The sequence below is a fragment of the Symphalangus syndactylus genome, chromosome 6 (genome assembly GCF_028878055.3).
Source record: "Symphalangus syndactylus isolate Jambi chromosome 6, NHGRI_mSymSyn1-v2.1_pri, whole genome shotgun sequence".
In the NCBI taxonomy this organism is placed as follows: Eukaryota; Metazoa; Chordata; class Mammalia; order Primates; family Hylobatidae; genus Symphalangus; species Symphalangus syndactylus.
This window is the reverse complement of record NC_072428.2, coordinates 79928156-79948363: the sequence shown is the minus strand read 5'-3', so window position 1 is coordinate 79948363 and position 20208 is coordinate 79928156. Positions and strand designations below refer to the sequence as shown.

Sequence of the window (20208 nt, the reverse complement as noted above, 5' to 3'; positions counted from 1 at the left end):
GGCCTCCCAAAGTGCTGGGATTACAAGCGTGAGCCACCGCGCCCGGCTACATTCACATGTTCTAAATTCAAAGGGGGCAAAATGATATATTCAGTAAAATGTATCTTCTTCTCTTTTGCCCTCACCACTCGCTCCCCTTCCTAGCAGGTAACCAATGTAAGCAGCTTCTTGTATATCCTTCCATAAATACTTACTTTTATTTTTACTCAAATGTAGTATTTTGTACACACTTTTCTGCATGTAACTTTTTTTCATGTAACAATATAGTTTTGAGATCTTTGTATATGAAATCATAAAAGAGCTTCCTCATTCTTTTATACCTACGTGGTATTCTATTGTGTATGTAACTTCTCAACTGACACTTGCATTATTTCTAATTCTTTTGCTACTACAACAATACTGTAATGAATAACCTTTTAACTAGTAATTTTACACAATTATGCACATATTTAAGTATAAAATCCTAGACATGTAATCACTGGATCAAAAGATATGACCAGGCTAGGCGCAGTAGATCATGCCTGTAATCCCACCACTTTGGGAAGCTGAGGTGGGCGGATCACTTGAGGTCAGGAGCTCGAGACCAGCCTGGTCAACATGGCGAAACCCTGTCTCTACCGAAAATACAAAAATTAGCCGGGTGTGGTGGTGAGCACTGGTAATCCCAGCTACTCAGGAGGGTGAGGCAGGAGAATCACATAAACCCAGGAGGCAGAGGTTGCAGTGAGCCACGACTGCATCACTGCACTCCAGCCTGGGCAACAGAGCGAGACTCTGTCACAAAAAATAAAAAAAAGAAAAGATATGACCAATATTTTAGTAGGTATTTGCTCTGAATTGGTCTGTAATATTTTTTCTAGTGTCTAGTATTATAATATAATGAACACCAAACAAGATGACAGGAGACCTGAATCCTAGTTGTGACGCTACTATTTGTTTTTTTTGAGATGGGGGTTATACTGTTACCCAGGCTGGTCTCAAACTTCTGGGCTTAAGTCAGCCTCCTCTGTAGCTAAGAATACTGGGGCATGCAACCATGCCCAGCTACACCTGCTATGTAATAAAATAATTTTGGGTGTTATTTAAAATGCTTGTGCCTTCATTTTCTCAAAGGTAAAATCTGCTCTGCCTAACTCATAGGATGGTGAAGAGCTCCCTTATCTTCCAAAATAATTCTACAGGCTACCCTAATTCTTAAATAACAACAACACATGGCCGGGCATGGTAGCTCACGCTTGTAATCCCAACACTTTGGGAGGCAGAGGTGGGTAGATCACCTGAGGTCAGGGGTTTGAGACCAGCCTGACCAATGCAGTGAAACCCTGTCTACTAAAAATACAAAAATTAGCCAGGCATGGTGGCGCATGCCTATAATCCCAGCTACCCAGGAGGCTGAGGCAGGAGAATCGCTTGAACCCAGGAGGCGGAGGTTGCAGTAAGCTGAGATCGTGCCATTGCACTCTAGCCTGGGCAACAAGAGTGAAACTGTCTCAAAACAACAACAACAAACACAAAAAGTGCCTAGTTCTTAAAGATTATCCTAAAAATCAAGCATTATCATTGCAGTATAATATAAAAAACAGACACAGACTTACTGGGTCTCTGGAGACAAAAACTGGTAGACAAACCAAAGGAGCTTTCATCTCATAAAAATGCAACCATTTATTCACTTCTTCATCAGAGTTCAAGGGGCAGGAAGAAAATTCTGCAGGCTACAACAAAAGATAATTACATAGGTAAACATACTGAATATTACTAAGAATTAAAAAATTTTAAAATATATTTTATTTACTTATTATTATTTTTTAATTATACTTTAAGTTCTGGGTTACATGTGCAGAACATGCAGATTTGTTACACATGCCCTGGTGGTTTGCTGCACCCATCAACCTATCACCTACATTAGGTACTTCTCCTAATACTATCCCTCCCCTAGTCCCCCACTCCCCGACAGGCCCCGATGTGTGATGTTCCCCTCCCTGTGTCCATGTGTTCCCATTGTTCAACTCCCACTTATGAGTGAGAACATCAGGTATTTGGTTTTCTGATCTTGTGATAGTTTGCTGAGAATGATGGTTTCCAGCTTCATCCATGTCCCTGCAAAGGACATAAGCTCATCCTTTTTTATGGCTGCATAGTATTCCATGGTGTATATGTACCACATTTTCTTAATCCAGTCATTTGGGTTGGTTCCAAGTCTTTGCTATTGTGAATAGTGCTGCAATAAACATATGTGTGTGTGTGTCTTTATCATAGAATGATTTATAATCCTTTGGGTATATGCCCAGTAATGGGATTGCTGGGTCAAATGGTATTTCCAGTTCTAGATCCTTGAGGAATCACCACACTGACTTCCACAATGATTGAACTAATTTCCCCTCCCACCAACAGTGCAAAAGTGTTCCTATTTTTCCACAACCTCTCCAGCATCTGTTGTTCCCTGACAGAGTCTGGCTCTGTCACCCAGGCTGGAGTGCAGTGGGATGATCACGGTAGGCCTGGAAAAGGCACCACAAGTTTCCACTCTGGTGTGTGGGACTGGCAGCTGGGCCCCCAGCCTTCAGGCCCTCCCTGGCCTGAAAGTGGGGCCTCACCGGAAACCTGCCCCCTTCTGCCCCGGAACCTGTCTGCCTCCTGCTGCCAATCGTGTATTCCAGGCTGTAGGTGCCAAGGGGTGCCTGAAGGCCAGTGCAGAGCTGCTCTCAGCCCCCACTCAGCTTCCCCTCTATGCTCGTGTCAGCGCCCAAAATCCAGAAGGGGCCGGGGTGGCAGGCGGCTGGTGTGTCAGCAGTGCCCTGAGCGTGTGCACACCTGGTTGGGCTGTGACAGCGACCGGGCTCTGCTTGACTTTGCTCCTGGATCGGAGCAGGCGCTAACATGGAGAAGCCAGGCAGTGGGAGCAGGCATTTCCAAGCCTGCAAGAGCAGTGGGGGCCTTCCCAGACCCCCCAAGAATGCAGGAATGCCTGGGTCCGCAGCCACGGTTTGGGCAGCTGCAGCTGTGTGGAGAAGGCAGGGCTCCTGCCTGCTCCGTGGAGCGGGAGATCCAGGTCTGCAGCCACGGGTTTGAGCTGCTGCAGCTGCGCCTGGGAAGTTGGGACTCTCACCTGTTCCGGCTGGGAGAGCACAGGGATGCCAGGGACCACAGCCATGGCTTGGGCGACTGCAGCGGCACCAATGGAGCTCCAGTGCCAACTCGAAGGGGTGGGACTCCCACCTGTCTTCAGCTCCCACCCGCTCCATAGAGTGTGTAGTCTCAGCCGTGTCTCCCTGCTGCAGCCGCTCCGGAGAGCCTGCCGCTGCCATCATCACTATGTTGACCAGGCTGGTTTTGAATTCCTGGCCTCCAGTGGTCCTCCCACCTGGGCCTCCCAAAGTGCTGGGATTACAGGCATGAGTCACTCTGCAGGCCTTGAATTTATCTTGATCTTAAAAATAAATATATCCAAAGTAAAGTTCTAATATATTAACATGGACAAAGACATTATCTTACAATCTGATTTACAATATTATCATTTAAATTTTAAAGTAATACAATCATAGTAAAAAGGATTTGTTTAGAGTGTCTTCAGATGTAGAATTCCCAACACATACTTTACAATCCTAAGATCTGGCACGGTGCAGTGTCTCACGTCTATAATCTCAGCACTTTGGGAGGCAGAGGTAGGTGGATCAGCTGAGGTCAGGAGTTCGACACCAGTCTGGCCAATGTGGCAAAACCTTGTCTCTACTAAAACTACAAAATGAGCCGGTTGTGATGCTGCATGCCTATAATCCCAGCTACTCAGTAGGCTGAGGCAGGAGAATCCCTTGAATCCGGGAGGTGGAGGTTGCAGTGAACCAAGATCGTGCCACTACACTCCAGCATGGGCAACAGAGCAAGGATCCGTTTAAAAAAAAAAAAAAATCCTAAGATCTTAAGTATGTGCACACACACAAACTCCTTCATGCATGTATGCACACACGGGCTCTTACCATAATGTGAGACTTCACTTTTCCCTTCTGAATTATGAAAGTACCTCCCATTCCTATGGGCTTATTTCCATAATGTTTTTCCAGGGTCTGTCTCATACAAGTCACAAAGTTAAGTGGTCCAGTTCTTCTTTTGGCTTTCACCTCAATTACCTATAGAGGACATAAAGATGCATACCATTGACTATGCTGCAAAATAACTACCGAAGTAAAACATTATATAATTTAATTCTATCAAGCAAATATTCTGTTCTTTGCTTGGAGCCCCCAGATCTGAGTTGAGACGTTGCAATCCCGTGAATCTTGATCAATCATATATATATGTATACACACACACACACACACACATATCAATTGTATGTAATTTGCTAATAAGTCTTAAGCATGCTTTCTTGAACTGCGAAACTGAGAAAGACAAGTTTCTCAGTGTAGACAGTCTAGAGACTCTTAACATACGTGTCGAGGCAGTCAAAAGATTGAGAATTACCTTTGGTAATTCTTTGGTTAAAGGAATTAACCTTTGGTAAGTGTGGATGAGGAGAAAATGATTACATTTTCTCACTTCCCTTAAAATTCTGTACTATATTATCTCCACAACTTGGACGTTAAGTATTTTCACTTCTCAATCTCTTATCTCAAAATAGCTGAAGAGGCTATCTCTACTTCCAAAACTGGAGAGTCTTCACAAAAGCTAACACTGAAATCATCTTTTTGCATACCAATAGGAAGTAAATATGAAGTAAGGCATTAGTTTTCCTTACTTTCTTCTTGCTGTAAGTTTTTGCTACCACCATTTCTATCTAGAGCAATGTATGATTCATCAGAAATGAGCAAATAACCTATTTACTACCTGTAAGTAGGCATTATTTATTTTAGCTGTATGGTTCATGTAGATGACAAACTCACTCCCCAAATTAATATTCTATTACCTTTTAGTTCTCAGAAAAACGTCTTGCTTACTAAATAGTCTTTTTTTTTTTTTTTTTTTTAAGACAGATCTTGCTGTCACCCAGGTAGGAGTGCAGTGGTGTGATCATAGCTCGTTGCAGCCTCAAACACCTGGGCACAAGGGATCCTCCTGCATCAGCCTCCTGAGTAGCTAGGACTATAGGCATGTACCACCACACCTGGCTAATTAAAAAAATTTTTTTTTTTTTTTTTTTAGACAGGGTCTTGCCATGTTGCCCAGGCTGGTCTGAAACTGCCAGCCTTAAGTGATCCTCCAGCTTTGGCCTCTCAAAGGACTGGAATTATAGGCATGAGCCATTGTGCCAGCTGTACTATTCTTTTTTTTTTTTTTTTTTTTTGGAGACAGAGTCTTGCTTTGTTGCCCAGGCTGGAGTGCAATGGTGCGATCTTGGCTCACTGCAACCTCTGTCTCCCAGGTTCAAGCAATTCTCCTGCCTCAGCCTCCCAAGTAGCTGGGACTACGGGCATGTGCCACCTTCCCTGTCTAATTTTTTTATTTTTAGTAGAGACGAGGTTTTGCCATGTTGGCCAGACTGGTTTCAAACGCTTGACCTCAGGTGATCTACCCGCCTTGCCTCCCAAAATGCTGGGATTACAGGCATGAGCCACTGCGTCTGGCCTCCAGTCATATTATTCTTAACCTTAAAGATGACTTTTGCTCTGCCTGTCATACTCTCTAAACCTTTCATTACTGGGTTATTTAAAGAGCTTTGACTTAGGAAGCTCTAATTTTTTTTTTTTTTTGAGACACAGTCTCACTCAGTGGCCCAGACTGGAATGTAGTAGCATGATCTTGGCTCACTGCAACCTCTGCCTTCCGAGTCTGAGTGATTCTCTCACCTCAGCCCCCCGAGTAGCTGGGACTACAGGCACACACCACCACACCCTGCTAATTTTTGCATTTTTTGGTACAGATGGGGTTTCACCGTGTTGACCAGGCTGGTCTTGAACTCCTGACCTCAAGTTGACCTCAAGTTATCCACCCAGCTTGGCCTCCCAAAATGGGAAACTAATTTTCTTAGCAAAACCATATTTGTGGCAGTAAAAGTTCACATTTTTAGCTTTCTGAGAACATTTAGGGAATATTGTATTTTTATGGACACAATCACCTTGCCAGGTTGGCCCTCACTGGCAAAAAGATTAGCCAGTAATGCACACTCAAAATCATGACGTTTCTCACTGTATTTCTCCAGCAGGCACCCTCCATCTGCAGGGTTCACATGCGCAAAGTAACTTCCATTCACAGGAGGCTTGTGTTCACTTTCTGTCTGAATAACTGGCATAAACTGAAAAGAAAGTGAGGCAATTAGTCAATCTTTGTATCTCTGCAAAGATAATATCTTGAATAATGTTACAAAACATTTAATCCTTTTAAGACATTTTAGTTCAAGTCCTAATAAGAGAACATAAAATACATAATATTTAATTTTAGACATAAAAAACTTGGAAAACTTTTATAGGCCGGGCGCTGTGGTTCATGCCTGTAATCCCAACACTTTGGGAGGCCAAGCGGGGCGGATCACGAGGTCAAGAAAAGAGATCAAGACCATCCTGGCCAACATGGTGAAACCCCGTCTCTACTAAAATTACAAAAATTACAAAAATTAGATGGGTGTGGTGGCACACACCTGTAGTCCCAGCTACTCAGGAGGCTGAGGCAAAAGAATTGCTTGAACCTGGGAGGTGGAGGTTGCAGTGAGCCAAGATCGCGTCACTGCACTCCAGCATGGTGATAGGGCGAGGCTCCGTCTCAAAAAAAAAAAAAAAAAAAAAGAAGATATTGTATTTTTTACAGTATATCTATAACTTGCGTTAAATATCTTATTTTAAATTTTAAACTTTTTTTTCCTAACTTGAACACTAGGCAAATTGTATTAATGTTTCTGCAAAGAACTTGTATGACTACTATTAGTCATATCTGAAAAGGTTATGAGAGAATGAGCAGACTGAAGTCTTGTATTCATGAGATTCAAAGAAACAGTAATATTTTCGTATGGTAATAATATATACTAGTAATAACTATTAACTTTTATAAATAACCATCATACTATTGTGATAGTTTCCTACTATTTGGTCTGGAAGAAGGAGTTGACTAGATCACTAATATTCCATTCATCTTCTAATCCAAAGCTGCCTGCACACTCAAAGCAAAGATTTATAGAGAAGCTAGGAATCCTGTAAGAATATAAATATTTTATAATCTAGAACCTTCAACAGAATACCATAGAACCCTGCATTTATCTAAGGCTGAACCTATAACCTAAGAAAATCTAAAACTGTAAGTTAGTACTCCATTACAGTTAGTCCAGTTGGAGTGTGTGCTATAGCAGAAATCTATATCAAGTAGTATCAAACCTGCAGAGAGATTTACAATTCACTCAGAAAGTAGGATTTTTGGCACTAAAAGCAAAAAGACAAACCAAATGTCAAATCAATAAAGTAAAATAATTTTCTTATATATGCTGACCTCAGAATTGAACCCGAGAGTCTGAAATGGACCTGCTCCTGCTCCAAGAATAAAAGCTCCAGGCAGCTTGATTTCTTTTGCAATTTTATTCAGATCATAAACCTACAGAAGAGGAAAAAATATTATTTAAGTCACAACTTGTACAAAATCCCTGGTTTACCTTTTATTACTGATCCATTAGCACTTCCTTGCCAATTGATCAACAGGTCTTCTAATAATAAACACAGTAATCAACCCAACTTCTACAATCTTCATGTGAATACGCAGAGTAAAAGTACTTACTTTTTTTTGGTTTACAAGAGGCAATAAGTAAGGCACACCTCCTACTTCTGCAATTCTAGTTTTCCCACAGATGCCTAAGAAAAAACCAAAAAACGAAAACACAAGCCGTCTTAAAAATAGGCAAACATCTAATTTAATAATAAAATGCCAACAGTATATAACTTCTCCATTCTCATAAAGTTTTACAAATAACAGGGATTGGAAGACATAAGTAGCTAGAACCCCTGTCCTATTTTAAGTACCTGTGTCTCTAATATCATCATAACCAAGTATGGCTTATATAGTTGGTGGCATAAAGGCAATACAAGGCAAGGGCAAGGGTTAGAACTGGGGCCAAAGTTTGGATTGGGTAAGGTTTCTAGAATGTCTTTAACACCTTATTTCTTTAAAAAAAATCTATTTTGGGGTGGTTTTCCTTTTTTTTGGCTAAAATTGTTTTTTGTTTTTTAATTTAAAATATTTTGCTCTGATACAATGTAAATTCTTAGATGGTGGCTCATGCCTGCAATCCCAGCACTTTGGGAGGCTGAGGCGGGTGGATCACTTAAGGTCAGGAGTTTGAGACCAGCCTAGCCAACATGACGAAATCCCGTCTCTCCTAAAAATAAAAAATTAGTTGGGTGTAGTGGTGTGCACCTGTAGTCCTAGCTACCTGGGAGGCTGAGGCAGGAGAATCGCTTGAACCTGGGAAGTGGAGGTGGCAGTGGGCCAAGATCAAACCACTATACTCCAGCCTGAGCAACAGAGTGAGATCCCATCTTAAAAAACAAAACAAGCTGGGCATGGTGGCTCACACCTGTAATCCCAGCACTTTGGGAGGCTGAGGTGGGTGGATTACCTGAAGTCAGGAGTTTGAGACCAGCCTGGGCAACATGGTCAATCTCTACTAAAAATAGAAAAATTAGCTGGGCATGGTGGCAGGAGCCTATAATCCCAGCTACTAAAGCAGCTGGGGCAGGAGGACTGCTTGAACCCAGTGGGGGCAGAGGTTACAGTGAGCCAAGATTGTGCCATTGTACTCCAGCCTGGGCAACAGAGCAAGACTCTGTCTCAAAAAACAAAACATCACGAGGTCAGGAGATCGCGACCATCCTGGCTAACACGGTGAAACCCCATCTCTACCAAAAATACAAAAAATTAGCCAGGCGTGGTGGTGGGCACCTGTAGTCCCAGCTACTCCGGAGGCTGAGGCAAGAGAATGGGGTGAACCCGGCAGGTGGAGCTTGCAGTGAGCCGAGATCACGCCACTGCACTCCAGCCTGGGCGACAGAGCAAGACTCCGTCTCAAAAAAAAAAAAAAAAAAAAAAAAAAAAAAAAAAAAAAAAAACAACCCAGAGAGATCTAGGTGAGATGTACAAATTTCAAAGTTATATTCAGGTAGTAATTAAAACCATAAGAGTGGATTAAAAAAATACCCAGATATATTACTAGAAATAAGAAGAGGCTAAGGAAAGAATTCTGGAAAAGATCAATATTTAAGAGACTATTAGAAAAAGGAACCAGGAAAATGTGGAAAAGGAAGGAAAGGCACCAAGGAAGAACAGGTGAAACAAGGACAGAGGAGATAGAACCCAGGGGAGAATGTCAGGCAGCAATGGCCAAGCAGTATGAAATATGTGGAGAAGTTAAATAGTACTAGCAAACATTTTAAGGTCATTGGTGATCTTAGCAAGACCAGTTCATGTAGAAAATGTCTAACACGCCACTGCACCCAGCTAATTTTTGTATTTTTAGTAGAGATTGGGTTTCACCATGTTGGCTAGTTTGGTCTTAAACTCCTATGTTTATGAAAGATCATACATACACATATTAGACGCATATCTGGCTCCTAGTATTGCAATTTAAAGACTCACAAATTACTGACCAGAAAACACTTCTTCCAAGTATAACTCTGCATGACAAAATTAAGACTAACTATTTTGGCCGGGCATGGTGGCTCACACCTGTAATCCCAGCACTTTGGGAGGCCAAGGCGGGCAGATTGCTTGAGATTGGGAGTTTGAGACCAGCCTGGCCAACATGATGAAACCCCGTCTCTACTAAAAATACAAAAATTAGCCAGGTGTCAGTGGTGCACACCTGTAATCCTAGCTACTTGGGAGGGTGAGGTATGAGAATCGCTTGAACCCGGGAGGCAGAGATTGCAGTGAGCCGAGATTGTGCCTGGGCGACAGAGTGAGATTCCATCACACACACACACACACACACACACACACACACACACACACACAAAAAAAAAAAAAAAAAGATTAACCATTTTTCCTTGTTTCTTATACTCTTCTGTTTCCTGACTTTTATTTAATTTTAGTTAATTACTTAATTAGCAGGGGAAACATATTACACTCATATTTTTAAAAAAATCAATGCCGGGCGTGGTGGCTCACGCCTGTAATCTCAGCACTTTGGAAGGCTGAGGTGGGCGGATCACGAGGTCAGGAGATCGAGACCATCCTGGCTAACACGGTGAAACCTCGTCTCTACTAAAAATACAAAAAATTAGCCAGGCGTAGTGGCACGTGCCTGTAGTCTCAGCTACTCGGGAGGCTGAGGCAGGAGAATCGCTTGAACCTGGGAGGCAGAGGTTGCAGTGAGCTGAGATCGTGCCACTGAACTCCAGCCTGGTGACAGAGTGAGACTCCATCTCACAAAAAAAAAAAAAAAAAAAAAAAACAACTATAAAAAAGTATGCTAAATGCTTTGAAGAAGCTAAAAGAAATTGCCATATGGTACACAAGCCTTCTAGAATTTACAGGTCTACTTAAAATCAAAGATTGTTTAAGCTGGAAAGGCCCCCAAAGAACATTCAATTCAAATCCCCCCATGCTAATGTTATCTCAAAGTCAAGTTTGTTTTAAGACAGAACTAGAGTCCAGAATTTCTATGGCAAACTCCTTTTTAGCAAAGATGTTAATTACATAATAAAAAGAACACTTTGAGTGTTTATCCTCAAATTCCTCATCATAATAGGGTATAACGGGAGGGGATTAGACTTTGGAAACAGACTTGCATTTGAATCCTGGTTATGATTTACACTGAGCTTATCTAGCCTCTCTCGTTTTCCGTTTTCTCATCTATAAACAAGGGCTACTACTTACCCTGTGGTGTTATTGAAAAACTGAAACATCAAATAAGTATCTATCACACTGACAAATTATTTTATTCTTCTAATACTAATTTCCCTTCCTTCTCACTTCAAACAGTGGATGCTCACTTGGCAAATTTGTTGAAAGATTAGTTTTAATAGATCATTCAAATACAAGGCTTTTAGGATCTCTTCTGGTCTTGAATAAATAAAATCATAAAAATTAAAATCAGTTTCCATAACAGTCTAAGCAATTAAAAGCAAAACTCTCGTGTGATACAAAGAATTCTAACCTATTGGATATCTATTCTATAAACTCTGAAGGTTACATAAGTGAATAAAACACAATCCTCTTCCACAAGAGTATGAAACGAAATTTAACCAATATCAGAAGAGTGAGCACAGAAATTTGGCACAATTTAGCCTAAATGTTGTGACAATATCCTTTATTTGTAGATAATTTAAGATGTCCTTAAAAATAATTCTAGTTTCAAAAAAAGATTATGACTAAAAAACAAAAGCTAATTGCAAAAATTGCTTACCTTTTACAGGAAAGGTAAAGGGTTCCTTAGTCAAATCAGGGCAATCAACTACAGAGACCTGGACATCAGCAAAGTTATCTTTTAACCCCTTCTGCATAACTAATAAAGACAAGGAATAAGATTATTTAACATTAGGTAAAAGCTTGGCTATCAGATATCAAAAGTGCCCTCAACACACTCCCAATCTCAACTTGTATAATAAAAAAGAAGGCGGAAATGGTCTTATTAATGAATATAATTAGACATTAGACATAATCACAAGGTACAATGTAGACTAAGATATATAAATACTTCCTCTACAGTGATTTTCAACTGTTGAAGATAAACAGCCTGCACTTGTGTGAGGGTGAGGATTACCTTCTTTTTTGAGAGAAGATTCCAAAAACCAACTGAAATGCAAACATTTAAACTTTTTAAAAAGTAAGCAATCACACGTAACAACTTCAGTGAAGGTAACAGACAATATGTTGAACAAAGCAGCCAGATACAAAAGACTACATACAATATTACTTCACCTTATGCATCTCAGAAACAGGCAATGGATCAAGGCTGACTAGGAAGGTGTGCGAAGGAGCCTTCTGGGATGTTGGAAATATTTTACATTTTGATCTGGATAGCAGTTACATAGGTGTAACTATTGTTAACATTCATCAAGCTGTACACTCAAGATTAGTGTACTTTACTGTAGATAGTTATACCTCAATAACAATGTATAAAAGCACAGGTGTCTCAAAGTTATTAATGTAAGACCAATGTATTTCCCTCTCTTTTTCTCTCTTTTAAATGTAGAGACCAGGTCTTGCTATATTGCCCAGGCTGGTCTTGAACTCCTGGGCTCATGCGATCTTCCTGCCTTGGGTCCCCCAAAGTGCTGGGATTACAATGAGCCATCACACCTAGCCTCAACGGTTTTGTTGTTGTTGTTGTTGTTTTGAGACAGAGTCTCACTCTGATAGCCTTACCCTGTAGCCCAGACTGGAGTGCAGTGGTGTGAAGCATGATCTTGGCTCACTCAGCCTTGATCTCCAGGCTCAAGTAATCCTCCCACCTCAAACTCCCCAGTAGCTGGGACTACAGGTGGGTGCCAACATGCTTGGCTAATTTTTGTATTTTTTGTGAAAATGGGGTTTTGGCTTGTTGCCCAGGTGGCTCTCAAACCCCTGGACTTAAGAGATCTGCTCACCTTGGCCTCCCAAAATGCTGGAATTATAGGCATGAGCCACTGCATCAGCCTATGTACTTTTAAGGATCAAAAGTTCTTACAAAATTTCTTTTTTTTTTTTTTTGAGATGGAGTCTCACCCTGTCACCCAGGCTGGAGTGCAATGGTGCGATCTCGGCTTACTGCAACCTCCGCTTCCCAGGTTCACGCCATTCTCCTGCCTCAGCCTCCCGAGTAGCTGGGGTTACTGGCGCCCGCCACCACACCCAGCTATTTTTTCTATTTTTAGTAGAGACGGGGTTTCACCATGTTGGCCAGGCTGGTCTTGAACTCCTGACCTTGTGATCCGCCCGCCTCAGCCTCTCAAAGTGCTAGGATTATGCATGAGCCACCGCACCTGGCCAATTTCTTTTCTTTTTTTTTTTTTTTTGAGGCTGAGTCTCGCGTTGTTGCCTAGGTCGAAGTGCAGTGGCGCGAATTTGGCTCAACGTAACTTCTGCCTCCCAGGTTCAAGTGATTCTTGTGGCTCAGACTCCCGAATAGCAGGAATTACTGGCACACACCACCACACTCAGCTAATTTTTGTATTTTTAGTAGAGATGGGGTTTTGCCATGTTGGCCAGGCTGGTCTTGAACTCCTGACCTCAAGTGATCTATCCACCTTGGCCTCCTAAAGTATTGAGATTACAGGCATGAGCCACTGTGCCAGGCCATAAAATTTCTACTTTTTCTGAATATACCCTGCACATATAGAAGGAAAATAGAAACAAACACAAAAGTGAAAACAGGTTCTAGAAAAGCAATCAAAGAAAAAATCTGGCCAAGCATGGTGGCTCATGCCTGTAATCCCAACACTTTGGGTGGCCGAGGCAGGAGGATCAAGTGAGGCCAGGAGTTCAAGAGCATCCTAGGCAATAGAGCAAGATCCTATGTCTACAAAAAGAAAAAAGAAAAAGAAAAAATTCCTAATTGCCCTGTCATATTAGGGAAGACAGACTGATGAAAAAGAAATACAGGCCAAACAATACAGATTGTTTACTAGCTACCATTCAATTAGGCAAAAAAAAAAAAGATTGTAAGAGGAAAGTTACAACAAAGCAAAAATGAGTCTATTTCTTAACTTCAATCTTATCAGGATGACAAATGAACTACCCGAACACTGCATTTTGAGAAACAAGCGAAGGTTCTATCGTTACCATTAGAACAGAACCTAGAGGTTGTCAAATAAAGGTTAGTATTCTGACAGACTTTACAGTTTTGGATAACAACTATTCCTGGCTTCATTTTTGTACTCGTTTTTGTTTTCCTTTTTTTGACTATCTTCCCTCCTAATTTATCCTGGGAAACTGCCTTAAATCAAAGCAAGTTCACTGGCAGTCTGTTATTATCAGTGGTGGGGGGGAATTATATTGGGATATGATTAACATACAACAGTAGAGTATACATTTAAAGAATAATGTAAGTGAAAAAAGTTAAAGCAAAATTGTGCAACTCTTTGGGCATCACACATGCTTAAGTCTTGGATTACTAATCATTTACATCCTGTAAAGTTGGTATCATCAATAATCTATAAGTGAAAGAAAAAAGAATTTATAAATTATAATTTTAGTTTTTTTGGACGGACAGAATTTGGACTTTCTCAATAAAAATGGGACAGAACAGATACTGAAATGGAAAATGAATTCTGTACCAAAAGTACTATTTTGATAAGTAAGATATAGATATAGATAAGTAGTAAGCTATAGATAGATCTTAGAATATTTTTAAAAGAATTTTCTCTTGGGATAATTTTTAAAAATCCAAAGTTAATATTGTTTTTACCTCCAGCAAGCTCTTCAAGACTTGGTACATGAAAAGAAAACTCAGCACAAGCCATTTTCTTTCTTCTTTAGGCGTGAGGTTGGACAAATAGAGCTACTCTTGGTTAATTATCACAAGAGTCCACAGTGCACCAAGTATGAACAGCTTCTGTTCTGGAAATGAACATTTAGCATTCAAACATATAAACAGAACAAAAGGGCATTCAGGTTTCTATCTTCATAAAAAGGCAAACACAGCTTCCAGCATTTAATGTTCCAAGTGAGAAATAGACAAGTGGCCTTTTAATACTTACACTTTATTTTATTGTAATTTAAAATTTTAAACTACTTTTTTAATAGAAACAAGGTGTTACTATGTTGCCCAGTCTGGTCTTGAATTCCTGGCCTCAAGCGATCCTCCCACCTCTGCCACCCAAAATGCTGGGATTACAAGTGTGAGTCACTGCTCCCAGCCGATTCATTTTTTTAAAAAATATCATATAGCTGGAGTGAACATCCAATTTTCTAATGGTTGGTCTAAGGAATATAGGTCTTGAAGCAAAAGGTACTTATTAGGAGTTTATGAATAAGTGTTTAAATGGTTGTAGATAACAGTACATATAGGATTTGTATAGTACATATAGGATCTCAAGTATTTCTGTAATAGATATGTGTGTTTTCTATTCCATATTTCACATTTAGGTCAAAAATTAAATGAGTTCCTTAGACTATCACTTTTTCAAAATAAAATTTAAATTACAAATAGAAATGGAAACTTTTATGGAATGATTAGCCTTTGAAATTCAAATTTTTATTTTCATTTACAAATAAACATACTTCAATTATGATAATCTATCCAATTATAATTTGATATTTAAATATATGCTTTTCCATCATTGCAACTAAAAAATAAAATATATGCCAAATACTTTGTAACAAATAAGTGCACATACACAGAGATTAGTATCTTACCTTAAGTGTTCAGTGATGAAGTATGCAACCAGAGGGAGATAAAATGAAGGCAGGGAAAAATATAAGTAATATGAGGTAGACAGGTATCCTACTCCAGGCCAATCACAACAGGGAACACAGACAAGACTCTCAAGGGTGTTTCTAAGAGTACTGCAGGAGTTCTCGTTAAAATTGTTAATAGAACACCTCATTAATCTGAGTGGCCTCTGCCCTTAACATGCCTATTTAGCAAGTGGAGGTGATCCTCAGCCATTTGAAATATTCTTCCAAATTTTTTTTTCTAATTTTCCGAAGATTCATAGGTTGCTTAGAAACTGGGTTTCTAGTTCTGGTACTTTCCGACAACATATCCTCTATAACCATTCTATTGCAAACATTTAGGATGTTACATTTACTTTAGTACTTTATCAAATACCAGCTTTTATTGTTCTTGATTTAATACATGTAATCTAATCTCCCAAATATATATAACTGTTTATTAGGGGTCCCAAATCTTTTTTTTTTTTTTTTTTTGAGACGGAGTCTCGCTCTGTCACCCAGGCTGGAGTGCACGATCTCAGCTCACTGCAACCTCTGCCTCCCAGGTTCAAGCAATTCTCCTGTCTCAGCCTCCCTAGTAGCTAGGATTACAGGCATGTGCCATCACGCTCGGCTAATTTTTTGTATTTTAGTAGAGACGGGGTTTCACCATGTTGCCCAGGTTGGTCTCAAACTCCTGAGCTCAAGCAATCCACTTGCCTCGGCCTCCCAAAGTGCTTGGATTACAGGCGTGAGCCACTGCACCTGGCCCCCAAATCTTATGTAATCACACTCAAATTATTTTAAACATAGTTTTGTGTGGGGAAAAGAAAGATCAGACTGTTACTGTGTCTATGTGGAAAAGGAAGACAAAACAAACTCCATTTTGATCTGTACAAAGAAAAATTGTTTTGCTTTGAGATGCTGTTAATCTGTAACTTTAGCCCCAACCCTGTGCTCACAGAAACACGTATTGAATCAAGGTTTAAGGGATTTAGGGCTGTGCAGGATGTGCCTTGTTAACAATATGTTTGCAGACAGTATGCTTGGTAAAAGTCATCGCCATTCTCCATTCTCTATTAACCAGGGACACAATGCACTGCGGAAAGCTGCAGGGACCTCTGCCCGAGAAAGCGTGGGTATTGTCCAAGATTCCCCCCACTGAGACAGCCTGAGATATGGCCTCATGGGAAGGGAAAGACCTAACCGTCCCCCAGCTAGACACCCATAAAGGGTCTGTGCTGAGGAGGATTAGTGTAAGAGGAAGGCCTCTGTTTCTCGCATATCCCTGGGAACAGAATGTCTCCGTGTAAAGCTATTAGTTCTATTCCGAGATAGGAGAAAACCACCCTGTGGCTGGAGGGGAGATACGCTGGCAGCAATACTGCTCTGTTACTCTTTGCCACACTGAGATGTTTGGGTAAAGAGAAACATAAATCTAGCCTACTTACACATCCGGGCACAGTACCTTCCCTTGAACTTATTTATGACACAGATTCCTTTACTCACGTTTTCCTGCTGACCTTCTCCCCACCATCACCCTGTTCTCCCGCTGCACTCCCCTTGCCGAGATAGTGAAAATAGTAATCAATAAATACTGAGGAAACTCAGAGACCAGTGCCGGTGCAGGTCCTCGCATACTGAGTGTGCCCGTCCTCTGGGCCCACTGTTCTTTCTCTATACTTTGTGTCTTACTTCTTTTCTCAGTCTCTCTTCCCACCTGACGAGAAATACCACAGGTGTGGAGGGGCAGGCCCCCTTCAGTTTTGGGTTGAATAATTTATAATTGTTCAGGAATGAGACAGTTTAACTTTTTCTTTCAAATAATTTCAGATTGACAGATATTACATACAAATAATTCCTGCATATTCTTCACCCAGATTTCCCAAATGTTAACATTTTATCACATTCTTTATTAAGCAAACATTGGGTACTAACTTATTTATGAACATGTCAAAATCTGCACAATGAATAGTATATTCATTTATAATGATAATAAAAGCACTTTAGATATTTTTGGTGGCAGTGGGAATAAGAACACAAGTTAAAATCCAAATGTAATCTTAATTTTATTCCCTTTACTATCTCTTTAGTAAAAAGTTAGGTCAGTTGTTTCCGTTTATTTATGTCCCTACCAAAGTAGAAACAAAGTTCAATCTTGGGAGGATGTAGCTTGAATAACTGGTTTAGAAATGTACTTATTAGGGGTACTTATTAGGGATTAGTGGGTAAGTGTTTAAATGGTTGTGGATAACAGTGCATATAAGACTCTCAAGTATTTCTATAACAGATACTTGTGCTTTCTACTCTATATTTGACATTTAGACAAAAAATTAAATGAGTTCCTTAGACTATCACTTTTTCATAATAAAATCTAAATTATGAAGGCCCGTTCAATCCTAAAATGATGTGAACTTCAGGCAGGCTGATGGCAAAGCAGGCAGTGTGGTAGCATGTGTATGTGAGTGTTTGTGTGTTGGAGGTGGGCAGAGGGTTAGAGTTGGAGCTGAGAAAGGAGTTAGGTTCTTACATAAACTCCAGGAATACAGCCTTGGGCCAGATGGAGGCAAACAATATTTTCCTGCCTAATTGGTGGGAGTTGATGGCCCAGAAATAGAGTGTGGAAGGGAAACGGAGCTGCAGAGGTTAACACCTGAAGGGGTAGACCAACTATCGCAACTAAACTGGTTACCATTTGAGTGCACACTATGTACCAGACACCGTTAGACACTGTGCAGACATTCTCTGAAAACTTTTCACAACCATGACAGGTTGTAAGACAGGTTGTGGATCTTCAGGGGTCGCGGGCATCCCCCAGACACAGCCGCAGAGCCTGCATGGAGTTCGCTCCTGCCGGCGACCAAAAGCGCTCGCTCCGGCTCCAGCATCTGCTCACCCCCACGCACCCTCCCATAAAGGGTGGAACGCAGCAGGCCTGGGTGAGTGGAGTTCGTGGCTTCTGGCACTCTAGATCCCGCCTCATTCACTCGCGCGCCCCCTCCCGCGAGGAGTTGGGAGCTGCGGGCTGAGTGAGGCACAGCAGCCCGCAAGACTCGCGAAGGGGTCAGAGAAATATCCTGCTTCAACTGCACTCCAGCCTGGGTGGCAGAGCAAGACCCTGTCTCTACAAAACAAACAAACACCAAATGTGGCCGGGCGCGGTCATTCACGCCTGTACTCCCAGCACTTTGGGAAGCCGAGGCAGGTGGATCACTTGAGGTCAGGAGTTCGAGACCTGCCTGGCCAACATGGTGAAACCTGGTCTCTACTAAAAGTACAAAAATTAGCTGGGTGTGGTGGCGGGCACGTGCAGTCCCAGCTACTTGGGAAGCTGAGGTGAGTGGATTTCTTGAGCCCGGGAGGTGGAGCTGAGATCGGGCCACGCTGCACTCCAGCCTGGGCGACAGAGTGAGACTCTGTCTCTAAAAATAAAAAAGAAAGAAAAAATACAAAATGAAATGTGAAATTTCAGTGATTCTGCATTAGGAGTTAAAATGTTCCTTCCCTTTAATAGCACTTTTCCCCTTCTTTTTGAACAAGGGATGCTGCATTTTCATTTTGCATTGAGCCTCACAAATGACACGGCTAGGCTTGCTGCTGAATATGGCAGTGGGGGACATGCCATACCAGTCCTGGAGCTTAGTCATTGCCCAGACCCTGTGGATCAAATGCAGTGGGCTGCCTAAAGGATCAGACTCTTTATCCCCGGAATTGTCTAATCTATGGAGCAAAGCAGGTAAAGAGACCAGATTACTTTTAAGGCCTGTTCAATCCTAAAATGATGTGAACTATAAAATAAGACTACACAGCTTTACTGGTTTTTTGTGGTTTATCATATGAAAACAGAATTCTGAAAGCGGAAAAATCAAACCAGTTCATTCCTTTTTAAAATTACTTTGGGAGGCTGGGCGCGGTGGCTCACGCCTGTAATCCCAGCCCTTTGGGAGGCCGAGGCGGGCGGATCACCTGAGGTCGGGAGTTCCAGACCAGCCTGACCAACATGGAGAAACCCCGCCTCTACTAAAAATACAAAAATTAGCCGGGCATGGTGGCGCACGCCTGTAATCTCAGCTACTGGGGAGGCTGAGGCAGGAGAATCACTTGAACCCGGGAAGCAGATGTTGCGGTGAGCCAAGATCGCACCATTGCACTCCAGCCTGGGAAACGAGCGAAACTCGGTCTCAAAAAATAAAAAAAAAATTACTTTGGGAGAAAAAAACCCCACCAAAACTAAACTAGTTTACATTGTTTAATCTTAACTCAGGAACCGGTCAAGGAACTAATGGTGTGGGGCAGGGGGGATGTAGGAGGAAACTTAGGAAAAAGAAATCCTCCACAGGTTTCACTTGTGACATGTTAGCCAACTCCTGGGAGGCAGAAAGGGTGAGCTTACGAAACAGGTGCAAAAGTGGGGAGGAGACCTGGGCGTGCTACGGAATAACACTGGCGTCCAGCACAAAGGTTACATACACACTTCGAGTCATGGTCAAAGGATGAGCCTTCCCCAATATTTTAACACACAAGGGTTTTTGAAGGCAGAAGTAGACAAAGGATGACAAAACACTCAGGCACACATCCCACCTGTCACCCTCGCCACACACCCGGGACCAGGTTTAGAAAGCCAGGCGACAGCTCAGCAAACGCGAGACCACCGGAAACGAACCGGGCTGAGAGGCTGTTTCCTCACAGTTCTCATCCACTCACAAGTGACCGCACGTTTTGTTTTTGTTATATGCCGAAATGTTCTTGGCTATTCCACTCACCTAATTGCTCACGGAAGCAAAACACCGGAGTCCGGATCTTCGCGTAGGCCGACCCCGCCTCCTCAGAATACACGAGCTAGAGCTCCGCCCACGTCAGTCGGTACTCCCTGCGCGGCGAGAAAAATGGCGCCCGCGCGTCGCGTCTCCTCCCACCGCTCGCCTTCTTCCCGGAAGCTAAGTT

General features: G+C 41.7%; 1 protein-coding gene across 11 annotated transcripts in view; it reads right to left on the bottom strand.

Annotated features, from left to right (window-relative positions):
- The window catches only part of C6H11orf54 (chromosome 6 C11orf54 homolog), a 36521-nt gene extending 16350 nt beyond the window's left edge, over window positions 1-20171 (bottom strand). For 3 of the 11 annotated variants that reach the window (XM_063642041.1, XM_063642044.1, XM_055283279.2), the window contains exons 1-7: window positions 20028-20171; window positions 11315-11413; window positions 7690-7763; window positions 7408-7509; window positions 6050-6226; window positions 3975-4124; window positions 1596-1712 (exon numbers count right to left, since the gene is read on the bottom strand). In XM_063642041.1, the coding sequence (XP_063498111.1) occupies window positions 1596-1712; window positions 3975-4124; window positions 6050-6226; window positions 7408-7509; window positions 7690-7763; window positions 11315-11411 (717 nt within the window). In that variant the 5' untranslated portion in view covers window positions 11412-11413; window positions 20028-20171. Of the gene's footprint in view, window positions 1-1595; window positions 1713-3974; window positions 4125-6049; window positions 6227-7407; window positions 7510-7689; window positions 7764-11314; window positions 11414-14296; window positions 14449-15246; window positions 19284-19845 lie in introns of those variants that run through there. The other 8 variants (XM_063642039.1, XM_055283275.2, XM_055283277.2 and 5 more) reach the window with 8 other exon arrangements.
- Window positions 20172-20208: the final 37 nt, after the last annotated feature.